The following is a 21,836-nucleotide window of genomic DNA, read 5'->3' as shown; positions in this document are numbered from 1 at the left end:
TTGATTGGCGTAGAAAAAAAATGCCTGACGAATTGATTACTTTGATGTCGTACAGGAGGACAAGATAATTTAAAGTGCCCACATAATCGGTAAAGGTCAGTAGCACGTTTGAAGTCAACTATTAATAATATATTTTGTCTTCTCGGCGAATAAATTAAATTACAATGGGAAATAATAAGTTGTTAACAGTGTGGCTGATTTTCGCGATTTCTTGCAGTGGTCATGGGCATTCCGCGGAGGAAGAAGAAGGTACGCATTATTATTATGCAAAATTTCGTACGATTTAAATATGATTAATTTTTAACATAATTTAGAAAGAGATAGGCGAATGCATCCAATCCCAAAGTTTAGTGAGCTCCAGAATGAAAAGCTGAACGCGATTGAAGGTATTATCGTATACTGCTGTGTACTTTTACATATGGTTCACACCTGCCTGTTCTGTTACAGATACCAACTTCTGGATAAGCGATGCGCAAGAAAAGCTTAAGAAAAAGTTGGATGTTCCCCGTGTGAATGGGGTGGCGAAAAATGTAATTTTTTATCTTGGAGATGGGATGTCTAGTAAGTTTATAGTGCAATTTTCATGTCCGCGATGGTCCTATATTTCATAATTTTTTTTCTATTAGTCAGCACGGTCACGGCGGCCAGGATTTTTAAAGGTCAAGTCCTGGACCATCTCCAATTCGGAGAAGAAGCTGAGCTGTACATGGAAAGCTTGCCGTTTACGGGCTTTTCCAAGGTAAGTAAAAGAAGGCTTGACATGCAAATCAGATTAGTCTCAGGTTTGTGTAAAATTCCATTCTAAAAATTTCAGACATTTTGTGCAAATTCGCAAGTTGCGGATAGTGCCTGCAGCGCAACGGCTTATCTTTGCGGGATAAAAGCTAATGATGCAACGATCGGGGTTGGTTATCAGTGATTTATGAATATTTATGTAAATTTGAAATGAGATCACACAAATTTTTGACCCAGGTCACGTCCAAGGTGCTTCGAGGATCTTGTGCAGGTATTCTTACTTATTTTTCATACTTTTCCATTAAAAATAGATTAGATTAACTTGAGATTAACACCACGCACTAAATAAATGTATGTACAGGTCAGGCAGACCCCACAAATCAAGTCTCCTCTGTCTTATCTTGGGCTCAAGCAGCCGGAAAATCCACCGGGATAGTTACCACAACCCGAGTCACGCACGCCTCTCCGGCCGGAACGTACAGCCATATCGCCGACCGCGACTGGGAAAACGACGGAAAGGTCAAAGCCGACGGAGAAAATCCCAAAATTTGCGAAGACATTGCAACTCAACTCATCAAACGAGAACCCGGAATCAAAATTAACGTCATTCTTGGCGGGGGACGGCAACAATTTACTCCAAAGTCTGAAAAGGACGCTGAGTTTCCGACCTTATCTGGATATCGGGAGGACGGAGTGAATCTAATTGATGAGTGGATCTCCATGAAAAACTCATCGAGAGGAAGATACGTTTCCGGAAGGGATCAATTGTTGACCGTGGATCCGGCCGAGACTGACTACCTGCTCGGCCTCTTTGACCCCTCACACGTTTCCTACTATGACCAACAACTCGCCAACAATGACCCCACTTTGGAGGAGATGACGGAAGCCGCGATCAAAATTTTGGGCAAGAATCCCAACGGATTTTTCCTCTTTGTCGAAGGGGGACGAATAGATCATGCGCATCATGACAATTTTGCGCACAGGGCGTTATGGGAGACGGTTGAGTTTGATAAAGCGATTAAAAAAGGGGACGATCTGACGCAGGATGACGATACGTTGATCGTCGTTACGTCGGATCATGCCCACGCCATGGGTTTTGCTGGTTAGTTTTTAAATATTTTTTGAAAATTACAGTTTGGTCAGTGTTTCGTTTTTGTGGGTTTGCTACATTTCTTGCATTGAAAAGCAAGAAATGCAAGAAATGGGAGGTGCAAAAAACTGGGAGAAAGTGCAAGAAATAAGCGCCATCTAACCACGCGCCGTATGAAGTATGGCGGCGGGCGTAGTTTCTTGCACCTTGCATTTCTTGCAGGTCAAAATAGTTGCAAGAAACCATTTTCTTGCAGTTATTTCTTGCACCCGAAACATTAGCTTTGTGTTTTGAGATTCATAAATATGTGAACTTTTTCGAAAAATTGGAAATATTTTGTATTTTGTAGGATATCCTCCGAGAGGAACTGAAATTCTGGGATTTCCTCCATTATTTCTGACCACCGATTTACGCCCGTATAACACCCTTTTTTATGCAAATGGTCCCGGACCAAGTATGTACAATGACCAAGGGAGGCGAAGGAATATTTTGATGGACCACTTTTACAATAGGACGTATCAAGTCCCATCACCTGTCCCGTTGGAGTCTGAGACTCATGGGGGTGACGATGTTCTTATCTTTGCTAAAGGGCCGTACGCTCATTTGTATGTGGGAACACATCAACAAAGCTATATTCCGCATGTTATCGGGTTCTCGGCTTGTTTAGGGGATGGGGCTAAGTCCCCACTTTGTAAGGATGTTCCAGATAATAACGGGGCGACTTTGGTAGTGTCGGGTTGTATTGTTGGTGTCATGTTGTTTTTCACTCGTTTAGCCGTTAAATACTCAATTTAGCCCAAATTGTCTCATTTTGAATATAGTTTTTTTGGCATTTGTCATCTAAATACCTAACTGGTTTTCAGAGGTTGGCAAAATACATATTTTGTGAAAATACAGAATTTCGAGCTCCGTCCTTCCCAGGGTTTGGATTTCCAGGGCTGTGACACCCACAAAAAGACGACAATCTGCATCGAGAATACAACAGTCTTATGAAAAAAATTTGCAAAGCCAATTTCTTCACACAACCTGTATTTTCCATGCAAATTCTCCTCTTTGTGGGTGTCACAGCGCTGCGGAAATCCAAACCCTGATAAGAACAGAGCTCAAAACTATATTCCATACCCCTGCTGATTATCATAAATTACATTAAGACACATACATCATAAACTGGTCTGATCTTGCATAATGTTATGTATGGAAAGATGATAACATATCAACACTCCGCTTGTGAACCTCGATCAGCACCAACCCATCATCCTCAATGTTTCCCCTGATGAGAGAGAAAGTTGAGCTTCGCTGAGCTGGTCTGGTCTGGTCTTCTTCTGCTCCTGGAGAAAGTTGAGCTGGACTGGACTGGATTGCTGGTGGTCGTGGTTGTGCGGTTAGGAGAGTGATGAAGGATCATATTGCACACTTTCTCCTTCTGATGCTCCCCACAACCATCCCACCAACGTTGCGCATCCCTTGAACAATGATGCGCCTGGTAAATCAGAAAAGTATCGATTGCTTCATCGTATGTAATGTCACCCACCTATTATATCGCTCTTCTTTCCGAGAGCAAATATTCGCACAGTAGCGGACCAAGTAAACATATTGCTTGAGCTTAGGTGCATAGGTATGTAGGTAGCAGCAGTACATACAACTCACCATGAAGAAGTGCTGCTGGACCACCAGCAGGCTGTTTGGGACATGGTTACAGTACAACTTTTTTCCACATCCAGGAGAAAGCCTGCCTGGCAAGGAACTTTGTAAGACAAAGCCTTTTATACCTTAAAAGTTTGTGGGGAGGCGAATTTTCTGTAAATATTTACATTTTTTTCACCCAGCCACCGAGGCGGGTAAAAAGATAGATGGACTGGTGAAGTAAAAGAAAAAATAGACGCGCTCTTAATGTTGTACAAAGACGTCCTTCTTCTTATGGTGATATTAGTTTCCGATATAGTCCAATCACTTCCGTCTCAACTGAATGTTGGTGGGTAAAAAGGGTGCTAAATGGGTGGATTTGCATAAAGGTGTTTTGCATAAGGGTCATATTGTAGAAGCTTTATTGACTAAACATCTTTTTACATGAGGGAATTTTTTGAGTAATTGGATATCGCGTAATTTTATACTGTTCGAAATCTGGTATAGTCAAGTAGGTATTGATTTCTCGGTATTAAACTTGCTACCGTTTAGTATTAAAATTATACCAGTCCGTAAAACTTTAGTATAGTACCGAATGTGCGAAACGAATGAAAACTAAGATTATGCTAATACCAATTATATGAAATTGTTGTTTCGCATAATTTGAAATTAGACAAATTCCCTTTATGCGATATGGGTGTTATGCAAAACAAATTATGCAAATCAACCTTAAACTAGTGTATACTTTTGTGACACGTGACGCCATAAATATGTAAATGAATCCATGTCATCTTTTGTCCCCAGGAATTGTCCTACCTCATGAACAAAGGGATGGCACGATTGACAAAGGGTACCGATGGGGTCTCAAATACCTCAACAATCCGAATACCACAATCCTCCCGAAAAATACCAAACTGGTCGCGAGGTCAATTTATGTGAAGGCTGGCGACTCATTCCGGGCGTCGAAAGTGCTCTGCAATCTGCTCAGCACGGGAGGCGTCGTCGCCATTTTGGGTGGCGCATCAAATTTTGATCCTTCCCTGGAATGGAAACTGTTCTGGACCAGTGCGAGGATGGATGTTCCGCTGTTCTTTGCGACACCATCGTTCGTGAGGAACAATGTAAGACCAGGAAATGGAGATGGAGAAGGGAGCGAACAGAGGAAACCCGACGCCCAATTTGCCGTGAGGCTGGCACCCACGCTGCAAGTTTGGGGGCTGCTGCTGAGAGAGCTCACGAAATATTTGGGCATCTCGAACGTCGCGATTTTATACGAGGACGAGAAAGGGCTGATGAGGACGCAGGCATTGTTGCGAGAACCGTCCCCCGTGGAAAATATTATTGTACGGAAGGTCTCGAAGACGACGTATTTAGGTGTGCTGAGTGAAGTAAAAAGTAGAGAAATTCGACATGTGATTGTTGACTGTCATATTGGAAGTTTGGCAAGTTTGTTGAATGCTGTAAGTTTGGAATAAGTAATAATGGAGGTCTACTAGCGTGTGCTATCCGATTTTGAGCAAAATATTGTCAATCGATAGCAAATTTGATTAGTATGAAATTTTCAAAAGACACGGTCTCCCTATTTTGCATCCGAAAGAAAACGCCCAGTAAGTTTGGAAAGTGTAAAATTTGCCAACTTTCTCCGCACGCTTTCTCCTCTTTGGATGCAAGTATCTGTGCCAAACGTGCCCATTGGAAGATTGTGTGTTATGCAAATTTCAAATTAGTTAAATTTCTGATCGATTGACACTAGTTTGGTCCTCAAAAACGGAGAACATATGCTGGGAGACCTCGTGAATGTAAATACTACTGTAGTATTTACATTCATGGGAGACCTCCACTGCAATTTATGGATTTTCATAATGTAAGTTTGACAATAAATGTCTATGCATTTTTGCCCAGATTGAGGAACTCCACATGACAGATTACAAATACCACTACATTTTAACCAACCTTGATCTGAGAAGCACGGATATGACTAACTTTATCCAGTCTAACGTGAATCTTACCAGCTTTCAAGTGATAAATCCAGATGCCAAATACGTCCAAGACAAACTCTCGGAGCTACGAAATTTGGACAGTGAAATCCATGCAGCTTTGGGAGATTCTAAGCCTTCCATTATCCGCGTAATAAATAACATTATTTAATTTTACAGTTAATTTGGCTTATTAAATATTTGGAATATTTTTTAGACCGAAACTGCGCTGGCGTTTGATGCAGTGATCGCGTTAGGAATCGGTCTTTCAACTGTGGACGTTTCGCATGAATTAAAACCTGAAAATTTGTCGTGTGAAGCGGACATTTCATCGTGGAAGGATGGCCCAACCTTGCTAAATTATATTACAGCGGTACAATAATTGATTAAATACAGTGGCCGCGGAAGCCGTGGGGACATGTGGGGACATTAACATTGTAGGATGGGGGAGGGAGGGATTTATATAAGATGGGCAGATGATGGGGACATCGAACAACCGTGGGGACATTGTCCCTGTCTGTTCCGCGGCCACTGCATGCAAAGGGAGGATAAATGACGTGAAAATTTTATATTTTTTGCTTAATCAAGGCCGAATTCAAAGGGCTCTCTGGCCACGTGTCATTCAAAGAGGGTGAAAGATCCAACCTCAAACTGGACATTATTCGCCTGGGAGGAAACGGTTGGAGAAAAGTCGGTTTCTGGACGCACGAGCGACGCTTAAACATTACAAAGCCACAAAATTTTTGGGATTTAGGATTGACAAATGCTACCCTCGTGGTGACCTGTGTCCTGGTAATATTCCACGAATGATACATAATTAAAAGTATTCTATTATACAATTAGCACACATTTTGCAGGAAGCTCCATACGTCACTGTGAGACAAGGAACCAACTTGACTGGCAACTTGAGATATGAAGGCTTTTCGGTCGATCTCTTAAAAATGATTTCTAATCTGGTCGGGTTCAATTATCATTTGGAAGTAGTGCCGGATGGGAAGTATGGAATTTATAATGGAGACACGGGCGAGTGGGATGGAGTCATAAGACAATTGACGGACAAGGTATTAAGCAATAAATAACGAACCCTGGTGGAAATAATTGCATTAAATTTTGCACTAATCGACAATGCATATTGTATTTTGCATGTTTTTTTTTACATAATCCTGCAAAAAATTTCTTCATTCTACAGAACCGTATGTGCAAAATTCTGCGCTCATAGTTTTCTGTACAAATCGTTCTGGTTTTATGCAGAAGAAAATTAAATTTCTGCAGAAAATGATCAAAAATTTCAACCAGGGAAATTATTAGTTTTTGTGGTAGATGGACTTCAATAATTTATGCAAAATATAATTTATGTAATTGTTATTCAATTTTCTAGTCTGTGGACCTAGCAATTGGTATCTAAATTATTTATGATCTTTAAAGATTGTTGAATTTTTAATTTCATTTCTTCTTTTTCCCATTATTAAGGTGCCCTAACAATCAATCATGCCCGAGAACTAGTTGTAGATTATACCAAGCCTTTCATGTAAGATTCAATGAATTTGTGTAGTTCAATTTGCATAAAATATGACTGTTATGATTATCTGTACTCGCAGGCATTTTGGAATTTCCATACTTTTTCGGAAGCCAATTCGAACACAAACTGGAATATTTACCTTCTTGAAACCATTAGCCCTAGAAATTTGGTTGAGCGTGGCTGGGTCGTATTTGTTAGTGGGGCTAACAATGGTAATATTTTAAACTTTAAAAAAAATTTGTATATACCAAGTTGAGACTTATGCAACCGTCGTGTCCATATTTCTGTGCAAGGTTTTACAAATGTTTTCTACTTATAGTTCGTTGTGGCTCGTTTCTCACCATACGAATGGACATCAACGAGGACATCGTCATACGGCGTTGGATTAGGTTTCACCATATCAAACGCCTTGTGGTACCCTATCGGTAAGATTGTTCAACTCAAATTACATACATAAAATTTTGCCCAAAATTTCATATTTTGCATGGGCAAAATATAGGAACGTTAATGCAACAAGGGTCTGATCAGCCTACGACGACTTCGACACGATTAATTGCAGGAATTTGGTGGTTCGAATAATTAATTACATTTTTAAATCATTATTTCTGAAAGGTGCCAAGAAACTGACAAGTAATTTTGAACTGACAGGTTTTTCAGCATTGTGATTGTATCCTCTTACACGGCAAATTGTAAGTTTACACGGGTTTTATACTGTATTTGCAATAAATTCGCAATAATTCGCAATGACTGATTTTCCTGTCCGTTTCCTTTTAGTGGCAGCATTCTTGACCGTTCAGAGATTGGCAAACCCAATCGAATCTGCTAAAGATCTTGTTGAGCAGTCTGGTGAGGTAAAAAGATGGATGTATCCGTATAATTATAATAATTTTATGTATGCTTCCCAGAAATTACGTACGGAACTTTGGATTCTGGATCAACCAAGGCATTTTTTAGAGTAATATTTATAAAATATGATTTTTGTAGTGGAAAGAAATTTTAAAAGCTGTTATTTGATGAACAGGACTCCAATATTGAGATTTATCAAAAAATGTGGAGGTAAGAACACCATAATTTTTTGTTGAAGCGTGGTATGCAAATGGCAATGAATTTAATTAATTAAATAATTAATGTGGATTATTTATGGTAATTTGTGGCTTGATAATTTATAGATTTATGGATAGTCGAAAACCATCCGTTTTTACGTCCTCTTACAGTGAAGGAGTTCGTCGAGTTTTGCAGGGGAAATATGCTTTTCTAATGGAATCATCAACAATTGGGTATAGATAAGCATACATACTTATCTGCAGGTCGGACAGTGACTTACTTATCATTGATTTAAAAAGGTACGAGATGGCTCAAAACTGTAATTTAACCCAAGTTGGTTCTCTACTAAATTCGAAGGGATACGCATTGGCCTTACCCAAAGGTCAGTTTCAGTTATCACCCATTACATACATCTATCCTGACAATGGAGGTCTCCTGGAGGTCTCCCAGCGGTTGCTCTCAGATTTTGAGCAAAATAGTGTCAATCGATGGCAAAAATGAGTATGAAATTTGCAAATGACATGATCACCCAATGAACACGTTTGGCAGAGATATTTGCATCCGAAGAGGAGAAAGCGCGCCTTAAAGTCGACAAATTTTACACTTTCAAAATTTACTGTGCGTTTTCTCCTCTTCGGATGCAAATATCTCTGCTAAACGTGCCCATTGGGAGATCGTGTCTTTTACAAATTTCATATCAACTAAATTTGTAATCGACTGACACTAATTTGCTGAAAATCGGAGAGCAAACCCTGTTCCACCTCCATTGTCCGTAATCACATTCTCTTAATGATCTACTATAACCAAAAATATTCCCCCAAAACCAAAAACAGGCTCACCCTGGCGGGACAAGATATCCCTCGCCATCCTCGAAATGCAAGAATTGGGCGTCATTCGCTGGTACCAAGACAAATGGTGGAGCAAACGTTCCGCCCCCGATCCGGACGATATTTTCTGTAATATCGAATCCTATAAAAAAGACACGACTGCCTCCGCCTTGGGGGTGGACAGCATCGGCGGCATATTCGTCGTCCTCGTCATCGGTCTCGCGTTTGCCGGGGTCGTCGCACTCCTCGAATTTTGCTGGGACTCCAAAAAGCACGCGACCTCGGATCAAGTCACGCTCTGCACCGAGATGACGGAAGAGGCCAAATTCGCCTTCATGTGTCACGGTCCGAAACAAAAGCCAGAGTTGATCCGACATTGTGAAACGTGTCAAATGAAGTCGAGACAAAGGTCGTCGTCCACAACGCCGACGCAAATTCCGACCCCACCCCCGCCCCCGTCCTCCAGCCGCAGCTTGTATCCTCCCCCTGGGGATTATGACGACTACAGCTTTTCACCCGCGTACGATGAACAGGAACAGTTCGGAGTTAGAAATAGGACGGCGGCCAATTCGTATTAATCAATCAATAGCAATCACGTCAATGATGTCTATGCAAATAGTGTACTGATTGTTGTAATGAAGTAATAATTGTGTATGTATAGAGGATAATTTTAGTAAAAAGAGAGTAAAGAGAGTATTACATACATTGACACCGTACACCAGGTCTGAATCTGAATCAGCAAATGTCATGTCTTCCTGAAAAACGGCGAGATCTGCATCTTTTTCGATATATACGTAGATATGTAGGATGTCAGGCTATGCATCGTGTATATTATTTAGAAGCATCAGCCACTTATTGTGATCGTTTTGTCTGTCCGTCTGTCTGTAAGCGATATTTCCAGACATAGTCAAACCGGGCTTTCGCCCTTGTCCTTTAAATTTTTAGGCTCGGCCGAGTTCGATAAAGGGTCAATTGGACCACCCCAGGGGGTCTGGTCCACAATTAAATTTTACCTTAACTTTCATATGGGATGTCGCTTTTAAGGAAATTTTACCACGAAATCAACGCCGTCAATATTTTCGACCTCAGACCAAACCCATGACCGTGAGGACGAGGTCAAAGATCATAAATCGCATAATTTTCATGTAGCGGCATTTTACATCCTAAATTTTCATATGGGGTGTCATTTTAAAGGAAATTTTACCACGAAATCAACGCCGTCAATATTATCGCCCTCCGACCAAACCCATGACCGTGAAAACGAGGTCAAAGGTCATCAATCACGTATTTTTCATTCAGTATTTTACTGCATGACGCCACTTTTTTATACTCGCTTGAGTCGGACGGTTCATTATCTGTTATACCGTTGCGAATCGAATATCAGAGCAAATATATATGCACCAACACGTCTGCAGCTTCCACATCCATTGATCCATCCGAATAATAAGGACTGACTGACTTTCTCTGGCACTTTCTCTGAATTGAATTTGGCCTTAAAAACTTGCTCATTTTCTCGGATGGATGGCTGGCTGGCTGGAAGAGCACTGCATAAAACTTGCATTGCGCAATCTGGAACAAAGATGCGCCTGCTGGGATGATGAACCATAATTATTGATCTCTCTCCCTCTTTCTCTGACCCGTTCGTGCTACAAGGTTATTTTCATGTCAACAAATATAACATAAATACGTTTACAAGCCATTATTTCTGAAATTATAGTCAATTATCTTCCTATTATCAAGCGTTATTATGAAGAAGCCAAATAACTTATTCAGTTACGAAGAATTCGTTAAAATTCTGAACATTTGGAACAAATCCAAACTACACAAAATTTCCGATTGTTCCTTGTACAGTTTGTTTTAAGTCTTTCATTACAAAATTTACATACGTGCCAAAAGGCTGTTCCTATTAAAAGAAAACTATTGCAATGATCCTCGCATCACTGGTGACACTTTTTGCTCTAGCGCAATGTGCGCTTTCACTTCCGCAACTGTTGAATGTTGGTAAGTAAAAGTGTTTAAAGTAATGAAGAGTGGCCGCGGAAGGTGTGGGGACATGTGGGGACATTAACCTTGTAGGATAGGGAAGGGAGGGGTTAATATAAGATGGGGAGATGATGGGGACTTCGAATAACCGTGGGGACATTGCCCCTCTGTCGCGACCACTGCTAATTTTGCGTCTGAATCATGCTAATACCCGCTAATTTTCAGGCATCGTCCTCCCCGAAGAACAAAGAGGTGGAACGATCGATTTTGGGTATAAGTGGGCCCTCAAGGTCTTAAATCGGGACAAAGTCCTCCTACCAAACACAACTCTGGTGGGGAAGACGATGTACGTCAAGACAGGGGACTCATTCCGAGCGTCAAAAGAGCTCTGCAAACTTCTGGGCACGGGTGTGGTCGCGATTTTGGGAGGAGCTTCAAATTACGACCCGTCCCTCGAGTGGAAACTGTTTTGGACGAGTGCCACGATGGATATCCCCCTCTTCTTCTCCACCCCCTCATTCGCCCACTACAAACCGGCACAAAAGAGTGGCAAAGGTCGAGACCAATTTGCGGTGAGGCTCGCACCAACGCTTCAAGTGTGGGGACAACTTCTGCGAGAGTGAGTGAAAATATCTAAATTAGCATTTAACGCAGGACTTATCACTAAAATTGTTTAAATTAGCACATTTTCAGTCATTTCTCCGCGCTGGAATTTTTTTAAATTCCGGACGGCTAATTTGTATTCACAAATTTTATTAATAAAATGGGGGTGAGTTTTTAAGCCAGTTTGGATGAGTTCCGATTTTTCCTTAAACTTACATATTGGGATGTCCTCCTTCAAAAACTGCCAAAATCTGGTGTATATTTTTAAAAAGTTGGCAACGACTTTCTCTACAAATTTGTCGTCCAGAATTTTCAAATAAATTCCCAGAGCCCAGAAACGATTTAAAATATGCTGATTACGATTTTGGTGATGAGTCATCCAGTCCTACGTTAATAAAACCGCTAATAACGATAATTGTATAGACTAACAAAGTACCTGGGACTCCAAAGCGTCGCGATTTTATACGAGGACGAGAGGGGACTGATGAGGACGCAAGCATTGTTGAGAGAACCGTCCCCCGTGGAGTACATCATTGTGCGAAAGGTGTCCCCTGAGCGTTACGTGAACGTGTTGAAGGAGGTGAAAGGCAGGGAAATACGGCATCTCATCATTGATTGCAAGTTGGACAGCTTGCCAGACCTCTTAAAAGCAGTAAAATTGAAATAATGCAAAACATGCCTGATTGTTTATTCGCTACTAAAATGTTACGTTTGGTTACAGATTTTAGAATTGCAAATGACCAGCTACAAATATCACTACATTTTAACCAACCTCGATCTCAGTACGGTGAACATGTCTGACTTTACGAGTGCTCAAGTCAATCTTACCTCGTTCCAAATTGTTGATCAAAATGGGCGATTTCAAAACGAGAAGTGGTTAGAATTAAAGAATTTTGGAGATGAAGAACTCAACAGAGGAATCTTCGACAAGAAAACGCCTGCAATTCATGTTCGTATTTATTTCGGATTGCTTTTCCTACTATGCTCTCCGGTTTTGACCAAACCAGTGTCAATCGATTACAAATTTAATTAATATGAAATTTTGAAAAGATATTTGCATCCGAAGAGGAGAGAAAACGCGCAGTAAATTTGGAAAGTGTAAAATTTGTCTAAGTTTGGATGCGTTTTCCCCTCTTCGGATGGAAATACATATTTCTGCCAAACCTGCACATTCCTTCGCAAATTTCATATTAATTATATTTTCGATCGATTGACACTAAATTGGTCAAAATTTGGGAGCATACGCTGGGAAACCTTCGTTGTTAGTTATCTACTACAATTTTAATTCAATTATATTACATCATTCCAGACTGAGACAGCGTTCGCGTTCGATTCCGTCATGGCACTGGGTTTGGGCTTATCAAGTTCTGACGCATCTCACACAATTCAACCTGCAAACTTATCTTGTGATCTTAAAATTGATCGAGTTGCTCCTTGGACGGATGGATTATCACTGCTGAATTACATCACCTCAGTAATAAACAAATTAATGTTTACCGTTTACCCGCAGATATCATACATACTTATCTTCAATTTAGGTCGACTTTAAAGGAATCTCAGGAAACGTTGCGTTTAAGGAGGGGGATCGATCCTCGCTAAAAATTGACATCACTCGTCTCGTTCCAAATGGATGGAAACGAGTCGGAATGTGGACGCCGGATAGACTTTTGAATATCACAAAGCCAAAAGCATTCTGGGATTTGGGACTGACAAATGCCACACTTTTGGTCACTTGTGTCCTGGTATTTTACAAATAATAAATATTTACATGATATTTATGATTTTTGTCTCAATAATTATTGATAATTAACCTTAATTACTTATTCCAGGAAAAACCTTACGTTCAACTAAAACAAGGCGGAAACTGGACGGGGAACGACCGATTTACCGGATTTTCCATCGAGCTTTTAAAGAAAATCGCGGAGAAAGTACACTTTAAATATGTCCTCGAGGTAGTGCAGGATGGGAAGTATGGCGTTTATAATGAAGAAACCGGCGAGTGGAATGGAGTCATGAAACAATTGATTGAAAAGGTGAATTAAATGTCTTAATGTGCACCAAAATTTGTAAGGAGCACGTGTCTTTAATAATTTATGCATTTTTTTTTCAGTCTGCAGACCTGGCGATTGGTATTTTAGTCAAAATATTGCTTAATTTATTACCTTTAATCATGAAATAACTATCCAAATTTGTAGGTGCTATTACTATCAACCATGCTCGTGAAAGCGTAATTGATTTTACGAAACCATTTATGTAAGAATACATTCCCATCAAAATTAACCAACTAATCCAGATATAAATACGGTCAATATAATTTCCAGGAATTTGGGAATTTCAATCCTCTTCAAGAAGCCGCAAAGAATGAAACCGCAAATTTTCTCTTTTCTGAACCCTTTGGCGCTGGAGATCTGGCTGAGCGTCGTGGTTTCCTATGTGCTCGTCAGCATAACCATGTATGTACTGCTCATTTACATATTTGAAATAACTAAAATAATTCTTATGTAGATAAGTTACAATTTTTCAACTTGTTCTAAATTAAAGGTTCGTTGTTGCCCGTTTCTCTCCGCACGAATGGTCGCCCACCACGGCGGCAATGAGTTATGGTCGTGGAGCCACGGTGGGCGTGGTTCGGAACCAATTCAGCCTGAAAAATAGCTTCTGGTATCCGATCGGTGAGTAAATGGGTGGTAAAAAATGAGACAATTGGTAAGAAACTGTATATTTTTGTTAAAAGGAACTCTCATGCAACAAGGATCAGATCTCAATCCGAAAACTGCTTCGACCAGATTAATTGGAGGGCTTTGGTGGTAAATAAATATCAGTATTATCAAACAATTAATTAATTCTGGTAACTAATTATGGTAATTTTTACTGCAGGTTTTTCAGCATTATAATTGTTTCCTCATACACGGCAAACGTATGTTCAGGATATTTTTTAAAATTTTTTGAAATTTAAAATTTTTTAAATCATTTGAGCTTTATTGGCTATTTCTTACATGTTCTTTCGTTAGCTTGCTGCATTTCTAACCGTGGAAAGAATGACCACACCTATTGAATCTGGTACCTAAAATATGCATAATATGTAGAATAATAAACTGACAATATTCCAGTTCTAACGTACTTTTATTCTTTTTTGTCAAAAGCCGAAGATTTAGCGTAAGTATTCAATATTTATGCAGAATATTGCAATAATAGCATTGATGTCAGATTAATAATGAATATTGTGCACAGTGAACAGTCAGAAATTGCGTACGGAAGCCTGGAGTCGGGGTCAACTATGACGTTTTTCCGAGTGAGTATACTTACATGTAACTTGTAATATATTACTTATCTTAGAGTGATAAGTCGAGTCTCATTTTTTAATAGGACTCAAAAATAGAAACTTATCGGAAAATGTGGCTCGTTATGGCGAACAAAAAGCCGTCAGCGTTCTCTTCATCCTACAGAGAAGGGATCAGGTGGGAATTATGACATGAATATTTTTGGTTGCCAAATTTTAACCTATGGAATTATACGCGTCTTAAATATTTCAATTTATTCTAGTCGTGTGCTGAAAGGAAATTACGCATTTTTCATGGAGTCCACTACAATTGAATATGTTACGAGGGAAAACTGTAACTTGACGCAGATTGGGGGACAAATTGATTCAAAAGTAAATAAGAACAAATCATTCAATTTGTTTGAGGTGCATAATTACTATTTTGCATCATTTGCACATTAGGATTACGGAATCGCTTTGCCGATTGGAAGCCCTTGGCGTGACAAGATTGGGCTGGCAATCCTGGAAATGCAAGAGTTGGGGGTTATTCAACAGGAACGGAATAAATGGTGGGGTTCCTACATTACTTCAGATCCTGACCAAGATTATTACTGCAATGTGGACTACAAAAAACAAGATACGAAAGCATCCGCGTTGGGGGTGGACAATATTGGTAAAATTACATCGATGACTCATCGCAAAAATCGTTTTAAAATCAGCACATTTTTAATCATTTCTCTGCTCTGGAAATTTATTTTAAAATTCTGAACGACGAATTTGTAGAGCAGGTCGTTGCCAATTTAAAAAAAAATATACACTCCAGATTTTGACACTTTTTGAAGGAGATCTCAAGCTTAAGAAGCCTACAGAAAAATTGGGACTGGTCGAAAATGGGTTAAAAAACTCACCGCTATTCCATTAATATTAATCAACTTATGACTACAAATTTGTCGTCCAGAATTTTAAAATAAATTCCCAGAGCCGAAAAATGATTAAAAATGTGCTTAATTTTGACGATTTTGGTGATAAGTCATCGAGTCCTACGTTAAAACCTTTGATTAAACAATTTCTACCTCAAAAATTTGCATATTTTCAGGAGGAATTTTTGTAGTCTTAGTGGTCGGACTGGTAATTGCAATAGCAGTCGCGATATGTGAATTTTGTTGGAATGCGAGAATAAACGCGTCCTCAGATCATGTCGGACTTTGTTCCGCAATGGCGGACGAGGCAAGATTTGCCTGCAGATGTCGAGGCCCTCGGCGTCGACCGGCACTAACTCAACATTGTGGTCGATGTCAAACTGGTCACTCGAAACCAGCCCAGCCCATCACTTATCATGACTACCACACTTATCCACACCAGCATTATCATCAGAATGTGAACGGGCTTCAGGCACTCCAACAGTGAGTTGATTGCATGTGCGAGTATCCAGGGATCTCGTACACCCACTGGAATTTTGTCTTTGAATAATGAACAATATTAAAAACCTTTCCTGAGACTATAATCACCCAACTTTCAATAAGTTAAAAATTATAATAAAGTAAAATAAAATATGGAATTATATTTACTTGTACTTAACACACGTCTAAAACTGCATTGGAATTAATAAGATCAAGTGTCATACACAGTGGCCGCGGAAGCGTGGGGACCGAGGGACAATGTCCTCATCATCTGTCCATGTTCATTCTCTCCCCTATCCTACAATGTTAATGTCCCCACGGCTTCTGCGGCCCCTGGCCATACATACATGCATATTTAGTACATTGTTAGAAATCTCGCAGGTACATATGTAATGATTTCTCGGGATTAGACTACCGCTTGGTATTAAAATGATACCGGATCATAAAAATTTGCTTCAGGTATGGGTAAAACTTTAATACAGAGCTACTTATTACTATAGGGTATTTCTTTATCAATACCGCTTGGTATCATTTTAATACTGGATTTCTAACAGTATAAAATATTCATCATCATAATATTGCAATACATAGACGTTCCATTGTAAATGTAGCATTTCTAAATTTACATTTCTAAAGAATTTCACAATTTAGTAAAAGTACAATAACAATTTGTGTAACACAGCTCTAAATTTACACCGAAACAGAATAACGTGCCATACGTTGTAAAATATTCATTATCCCAATATTACCCAATTCATAGGCGTTCCATACACAATTCATACATTGATGGAACAACATTTCTAAAGATTTTTGAATTGAGTAAATAAGTAAAAGTACAATAGTAATGAATGACGCATTCCACAAAAAAATAATAAATTTCGTATTAACCCTACTCGGAAATGTTTTTTATTCGATACGCCATTTGGATGGTGCTTCAAGCAAACAAGATTCAAAAAGGATCTTACAGCCCACGATCATTAATATGACTTCCATCCAACTTTCACCAAATATCTAATACTTGACTCGTCTTACATAGCTACCTACCACTTGAGGAGCTTTCTTCCTTCCATGGAGAAAGCTCAATCTAATACGGCTCAAGTACATACGTGAGGAGTGAAGTAGTTTGTTTTCTATGAACGTTCTTCATAAATCGCTCCGTGTTTTGCAAAATTCTATAAACAGCCCGCAAGCCAAGCAAATTCCTCTCCAAGGAAGAACACGGGCTTGGAAATGAGAGAATGGGGGACTGGACAGAAAGCATGTGATCGATTTTCGGGGAATTTTGACCCCTACCCCCCTCGTGTGACCTAGATATGTCCCTAAAATGGATACCTTGACCCCTATCCCCCCTCAAATCGATCACATCCTTTCTGCCCAGTCCCTTTTGGGAGAGAGAGATATTGATCCGTCATGGAACATTCCATGCATGCGCCGAATTCACAATGGAACTACATTACATTATTCTTCTTTCCATCTTCTTTCACTGACTGAGCGGAGAGATGAGGGAAAGTGGGATAAAACTGCTTCACCAGTCGTACAGATAGTTCATACACACGGCAGCGGAGGGTTTAGCCTGACACGCTATTAAAAAATTTGATATTCAGCCAGTCAGCTCTTAGTCATCCTGAGAGGAGGAAGTCGAAAGTGTGCTCTACATAGATAGATATTTGCAAAATATTTGCAAAATGGCCCTAATCAGGAACATTTTGTTCCTCCTCGTTGTTGCTGAAACAACCCTCGCTTTTCCAGCCTTGGAAAGCTACTTGAACGAATTTGGGACGGAAGTACGAGAAAAACGGGACGTTTTGAAGGGGAAGAATCATGACTTGATCAGATCAAAGCGCTACATTGGCCGAGTTCCTGTCGCTTATATGAAGAAAGCCCTGAATCTGCAGCCGTATGGGGATGTAGAAGATGAGAATTCCGCCGTTGGGTAAGTCATAATTTTCTTTTGACTTCTTCTTTTTACTGAATTGTTCAAAAGGAAAAGTTAGCTGGTTGAGAGGAGAAAGCAATTTCGGGCAAGTCCATCAAACGCACGCAATGGCGGCGGAAGCAGGGGGACATGGTCCCCCCAGAGCAAAACCGTATCTACCCTACTTAATAAATCTCCCCCCACAATGATAATGTCCCCCTATGTCCCCCAACTTCCGCGGCCACTGCACACACGTAAGGTTTTAAGAAGGGAAGTTTGCTAGAACAATGCTCCTATCGCTTTCACTCTGTTAATATTCTTCTTCTTCAAAGAGGAGCAGGAATTTTCTTGTTAAAATCCATAAACGAAATCCCAACTCGAGTTTGCACTCATGGAATATTTACCAAATAACGAGCTGCTTAACAGGTTACTCAAAAGATGAGAAATGAGAGTGAAAGCACAGGGAGAGAAAGCAAGGCTAAAATTAGGAAACGTGTGGGATGTGGTAGCAGGGTAACAAGCAGTATATTAAAACTTTGTGTGTATTGTTTTCCCAAGCACCCAGTTAATAAGGTTTCTCGCAGTGGCCGCGGAAGCCTGAAGGGACGCGGAGGGACAATGTCCCCAGGGTTGCTCGATGTCCCCATGTTATATAAGCCCCTCCCTCCCCTACAATGTTAATGTCCCCACATGTCCCCACGGCTTCCGCGGCCACTGCTTGTACATGCTCCATGTCAATTGTGATGATACTGCGAAAAGAAAGGTGGCCGCGGAATATTGAGGGGACACAAAGGGACCATGTCCCCATGCCCATGTTATTTGATGTCCCCATCTGCCCCTCTGTTATACCCCTCCCTCCTCTACCCTACAATGTTAATGTCATCCCCCCATGTCCCCACCCCTTCCGCGGGCACTGATTCCTTATAGCGTACTTAATTCTTCTTCTTTGCATACATAATGAACTTCAACTTTCCCTTGCAGAAAGTTTGGGCGTCCAAAGCCCATGTCACACTTCAGAGAACTCGTTCCGAACAATTATCCGGAACAACAGGAGCCGCACCACTACGGGCACAACAACCTTGACACGAGCAACTTGACGGATGAGGAGATCCAAACCCTCCTCCTCATGTTGGACGGGTATGAGCTCAACAGCAACAGCGAAGGACAAACCCGACCGAGACACCTGTACAATGGCGTCGGGAAACGTGAGACAGGTAAAAGATCGCTCGTCAATTATGAGCAGCCGATGAGTTTCGACAACTCGCTGATCCCAGGAGCTGACAAATTGGAATTTCTCGGAACCAACAACAAGCGCAGCGGGGGCGTCAAGAGTCTCTCGGTAAGGACGCCATACTTAGGATTTTCTTGAGCTTGTTGACAATATATTGGATACAAAAATGTAATATCTGCAAACTTGAGTCAAGGGTTAATTACGTAGAACAGTGGCCTCGGAAGCGTGGGGACAGAGGGGGACAATATCCCCACAGTTTTTCGATGTGACCATGTACGTTATATGAATATATCCCATTTCACCCCTATCCTATAATGTTAATGTCCCCACGGCTTCCGCGGCCATTGCATAAAAATGTAATATCTGCAAGCTTCAGTCAAAGGTTAATTACAGCAGTGGCCGCGGAAGCGTGTGGGTACAGATGGGCAATGTCCCTACGGTTATTCGATGTCCCCATCATCTCCCCATCTTATACAAACCCCTCCCTCCCCTATTCTACACAATTTTAATGCCCCCACATGTCCCCACACCTTCCGCGGCGCCTGGTTACAACTAGCATCATCATCACATCTCAATTTCATCTACATTCATTCCTTCCTACTTGATACATACGCCTACATATTCACGTCATTTTATTGCGCAGATATTTTTTTCATTGTTTCAAGTTGACTTGACGTACGTAGCTAATCAAGCGCATGTTTTGTCTATAACGAGGTCATTATTATCCACTAAAGGAAAAAAACAATATATGCAAATAATAATTGGACATATAATATTTCCTAAAAACACACAGAAACCAGCAACCTTCCGAGTGAAGAAGGAGACGGACCCTGCCGTTTTTGCCAATCTGGGCAGAGTTTTCTCCGATGACGACAACGCCAAGCTCCCCGGGGGCAACTTGGTACCAGAAAAGACCAAGAAATCTGTCGACTGGTCCAACTATTTGGGAATTGATAAACGAGCCAAGCAGGATGAATACCAGGGCCAACCGATTTATGCAGATTCAGCAGTACCACCACAGACTAAAAGCCCCCCATCCACCACGGCTTCGTCCAACCCGAATAATAAACCGGTGAAAGCACCCCAAATGCCAAATGCGAAATTGCTTGCAGTGCCCAGCACCACCTCCGCAAAAGGAAAAGATTCCGGTAAGAAGGACTTGGAACGTAAGGAAAATGAAACGCTGAACAAAGAAGACGACAGAAAATGGGTTTTGGAAGAATTCTACAAGAACTTTGCAATGATGACGAACGTCAAAAGGAAGCGAGAAACGGCGTAAGTGAAGAAAAATAAGGGATATAAATAAATACATTCGTATGAAATTCATTAGCACGCAAACCTTACAAGAATTTAATCATTTTCGAGGCTAAAAGTTATTATTTATGTATCAGTGGTCGCGGGACAATGTCCCCATCATCTCCCCATCTTATATAAACCCCTTCCTCCCCCATCCTACAATGTTAATGTCCCCACAGCTTCCCCCGCGGCCACTGATACGCATTCAGGTACTTCGTCGTCTCAAGTATTGATTTTGGCTAGTGTATAACTCATCTCAAATGGAAATTGGATAACTTTTATGCACAAACATAACAACACGAAGCCGGACTAAATACATGCACACGCCATTTAATTTTACCAGGGGGAAAAAGCTGATAAAAAAAGATCTGCCATTTCCATTCCATATTGTGTTTTTTTTCTATTCAATAAATAGATTTGTGCCATCTGGAACATCCAACGATTTGGACGGGCTGAACGACTTGGAGCATAAGATGACGCAGGTGGGTGATAAAATCATTTGGGACGCGGTTAAGTACACAGGCGCTCATCGAGATCAGACGATTTCACCAAGCGAGTTGGCTAAAGTGAAAGCAAACATTTTGAAACAGTTGGAGACAGTGTACAGGTAGCAAAATCAATGACAAACGATAATTCTTAAATATGTTACTCAACTAATTAGGCATTAATAAATTATCACTCAAATTCACACAGCTTGGAGAAAGTTCGCCGGGAGATTGATGAAGTCCGTGAGAAACTTGCACGGCTGACAAAAAGCCCGATGGATTTGCTAGCCTAAAAGAAGCACCACCCGAATTGTATGTATCTAATCAAAGCAGTAAGAAGACCACTGTTTGAAAAAAATTACAGCTAAAGTCCACAATTCGCTAAATATATAATATTGATGAAACAGTATTAATATGTATGTAAAAAAAGGTCTAATCTGTTCCAAAAAAATGTAATAATGAGAGATTGAATCTCAAAGAAGAAGAGCGATAATCATCAGAACTTATACGACGACGACGACGACGACGACGTAGTAAATGTCAATCGTAGCTACAAATATATATCGTGTTCTAGTATTAGTAAATTGTAATGAAATTACGAAAATTAAGTATTAATTAATCTCCTCTAATTGTTACGATATACAACTAAATATATGAACGAGATTGATTGAGTGTGATTTACTTATGGTGTACCTGCAACAGGCTCCCAACCTATACTTACATACACTATATGTAAATATATACTGATTTGAATTACATATTATTGCTTGTGTGAATTTTTGTAATTCGTCGAGATGGAACGGACAATAAAAAAATAAATTCTTTGTTAATTTCAGTTTGAGTTCATCAT

The 21,836-nt window shown here is 40.4% G+C and overlaps 4 protein-coding genes across 4 annotated transcripts; all 4 read left to right on the top strand.

The window, feature by feature from the left end:
- The first annotated feature begins 80 nt into the window (after window positions 1-80).
- LOC110856240 (alkaline phosphatase) lies at window positions 81-2,719 on the top strand. The gene is made up of 8 exons (XM_022104712.2): window positions 81-249; window positions 315-386; window positions 448-561; window positions 627-739; window positions 815-904; window positions 973-1,006; window positions 1,097-1,837; window positions 2,175-2,719. Exons 1-8 carry the CDS (start codon window positions 165-167, stop codon window positions 2,618-2,620), a joined length of 1,695 nt encoding a protein of 564 aa, XP_021960404.2. The 5' UTR covers window positions 81-164; the 3' UTR covers window positions 2,621-2,719.
- Window positions 2,720-2,864: 145 nt separating this feature from the next.
- On the top strand, window positions 2,865-9,530 carry LOC110856337 (glutamate receptor ionotropic, kainate 2). The gene is made up of 19 exons (XM_022104822.2): window positions 2,865-3,573; window positions 3,652-3,797; window positions 4,253-4,908; window positions 5,351-5,575; window positions 5,642-5,797; window positions 6,013-6,216; window positions 6,282-6,485; window positions 6,803-6,821; window positions 6,895-6,952; window positions 7,023-7,155; window positions 7,263-7,368; window positions 7,443-7,512; window positions 7,592-7,632; window positions 7,718-7,789; window positions 7,849-7,898; window positions 7,965-7,999; window positions 8,113-8,220; window positions 8,287-8,369; window positions 8,821-9,530. Exons 2-19 carry the CDS (start codon window positions 3,716-3,718, stop codon window positions 9,390-9,392), a joined length of 2,874 nt encoding a protein of 957 aa, XP_021960514.2. The 5' UTR covers window positions 2,865-3,573; window positions 3,652-3,715; the 3' UTR covers window positions 9,393-9,530.
- An 895-nt stretch (window positions 9,531-10,425) lies between these two features.
- On the top strand, window positions 10,426-16,237 carry LOC110856223 (glutamate receptor ionotropic, kainate 2). Its single transcript, XM_022104695.2, has 20 exons — window positions 10,426-10,815; window positions 11,023-11,416; window positions 11,824-12,052; window positions 12,122-12,349; window positions 12,710-12,874; window positions 12,939-13,142; window positions 13,230-13,433; window positions 13,511-13,529; window positions 13,596-13,653; window positions 13,722-13,853; window positions 13,942-14,072; window positions 14,135-14,207; window positions 14,278-14,317; window positions 14,412-14,460; window positions 14,544-14,556; window positions 14,632-14,692; window positions 14,767-14,858; window positions 14,944-15,052; window positions 15,122-15,332; window positions 15,756-16,237. The coding sequence occupies exons 1-20, from the start codon at window positions 10,740-10,742 to the stop codon at window positions 16,064-16,066; spliced, it is 2,799 nt and encodes a 932-aa protein (XP_021960387.1). The 5' UTR covers window positions 10,426-10,739; the 3' UTR covers window positions 16,067-16,237.
- A 1,305-nt stretch (window positions 16,238-17,542) lies between these two features.
- On the top strand, window positions 17,543-21,816 carry LOC110856321. The gene is made up of 5 exons (XM_022104805.2): window positions 17,543-17,992; window positions 18,956-19,313; window positions 19,999-20,480; window positions 20,917-21,108; window positions 21,195-21,816. Exons 1-5 carry the CDS (start codon window positions 17,745-17,747, stop codon window positions 21,277-21,279), a joined length of 1,365 nt encoding a protein of 454 aa, XP_021960497.1. The 5' UTR covers window positions 17,543-17,744; the 3' UTR covers window positions 21,280-21,816.
- The last annotated feature ends 20 nt before the right edge of the window (window positions 21,817-21,836 follow it).

This window comes from Folsomia candida, unplaced genomic scaffold, assembly GCF_002217175.1.
Source record: "Folsomia candida strain VU population unplaced genomic scaffold, ASM221717v1 Fcan01_Sc015, whole genome shotgun sequence".
Taxonomy (NCBI): Eukaryota; Metazoa; Arthropoda; class Collembola; order Entomobryomorpha; family Isotomidae; genus Folsomia; species Folsomia candida.
The sequence above is the reverse complement of the archived record's forward strand: the minus strand, read 5'-3'. Positions and strand labels throughout refer to the sequence as shown.

What these genes read in the sequence shown, in the direction of transcription:
- LOC110856223 (XM_022104695.2), top strand. Translation starts at nt 10,740, where the DNA reads ATGATCCTCGCATCACTGGTGACACTTTTTGCTCTAGCGCAATGTGCG. An exon ending in TGCTGAATTACATCACCTCA is followed by an intron (nt 12,875 to 12,938) that starts GTAATAAACAAA and finishes TCTTCAATTTAG; the next exon opens with GTCGACTTTAAAGGAATCTC. An exon ending in TTAATTGGAGGGCTTTGGTG is followed by an intron (nt 14,208 to 14,277) that starts GTAAATAAATAT and finishes TTTTTACTGCAG; the next exon opens with GTTTTTCAGCATTATAATTG.
- LOC110856321 (XM_022104805.2), top strand. Translation starts at nt 17,745, where the DNA reads ATGGCCCTAATCAGGAACATTTTGTTCCTCCTCGTTGTTGCTGAAACA. An exon ending in GATGAGAATTCCGCCGTTGG is followed by an intron (nt 17,993 to 18,955) that starts GTAAGTCATAAT and finishes TTTCCCTTGCAG; the next exon opens with AAAGTTTGGGCGTCCAAAGC. An exon ending in AAAAGGAAGCGAGAAACGGC is followed by an intron (nt 20,481 to 20,916) that starts GTAAGTGAAGAA and finishes TTCAATAAATAG; the next exon opens with ATTTGTGCCATCTGGAACAT.
- LOC110856337 (XM_022104822.2), top strand. Translation starts at nt 3,716, where the DNA reads ATGTTGTACAAAGACGTCCTTCTTCTTATGGTGATATTAGTTTCCGAT. An exon ending in TCGTGGTGACCTGTGTCCTG is followed by an intron (nt 6,217 to 6,281) that starts GTAATATTCCAC and finishes CACATTTTGCAG; the next exon opens with GAAGCTCCATACGTCACTGT. An exon ending in TTAATTGCAGGAATTTGGTG is followed by an intron (nt 7,513 to 7,591) that starts GTTCGAATAATT and finishes TTGAACTGACAG; the next exon opens with GTTTTTCAGCATTGTGATTG.
- LOC110856240 (XM_022104712.2), top strand. Translation starts at nt 165, where the DNA reads ATGGGAAATAATAAGTTGTTAACAGTGTGGCTGATTTTCGCGATTTCT. An exon ending in CGTTTACGGGCTTTTCCAAG is followed by an intron (nt 740 to 814) that starts GTAAGTAAAAGA and finishes TAAAAATTTCAG; the next exon opens with ACATTTTGTGCAAATTCGCA. An exon ending in CTAATGATGCAACGATCGGG is followed by an intron (nt 905 to 972) that starts GTTGGTTATCAG and finishes TTTTTGACCCAG; the next exon opens with GTCACGTCCAAGGTGCTTCG.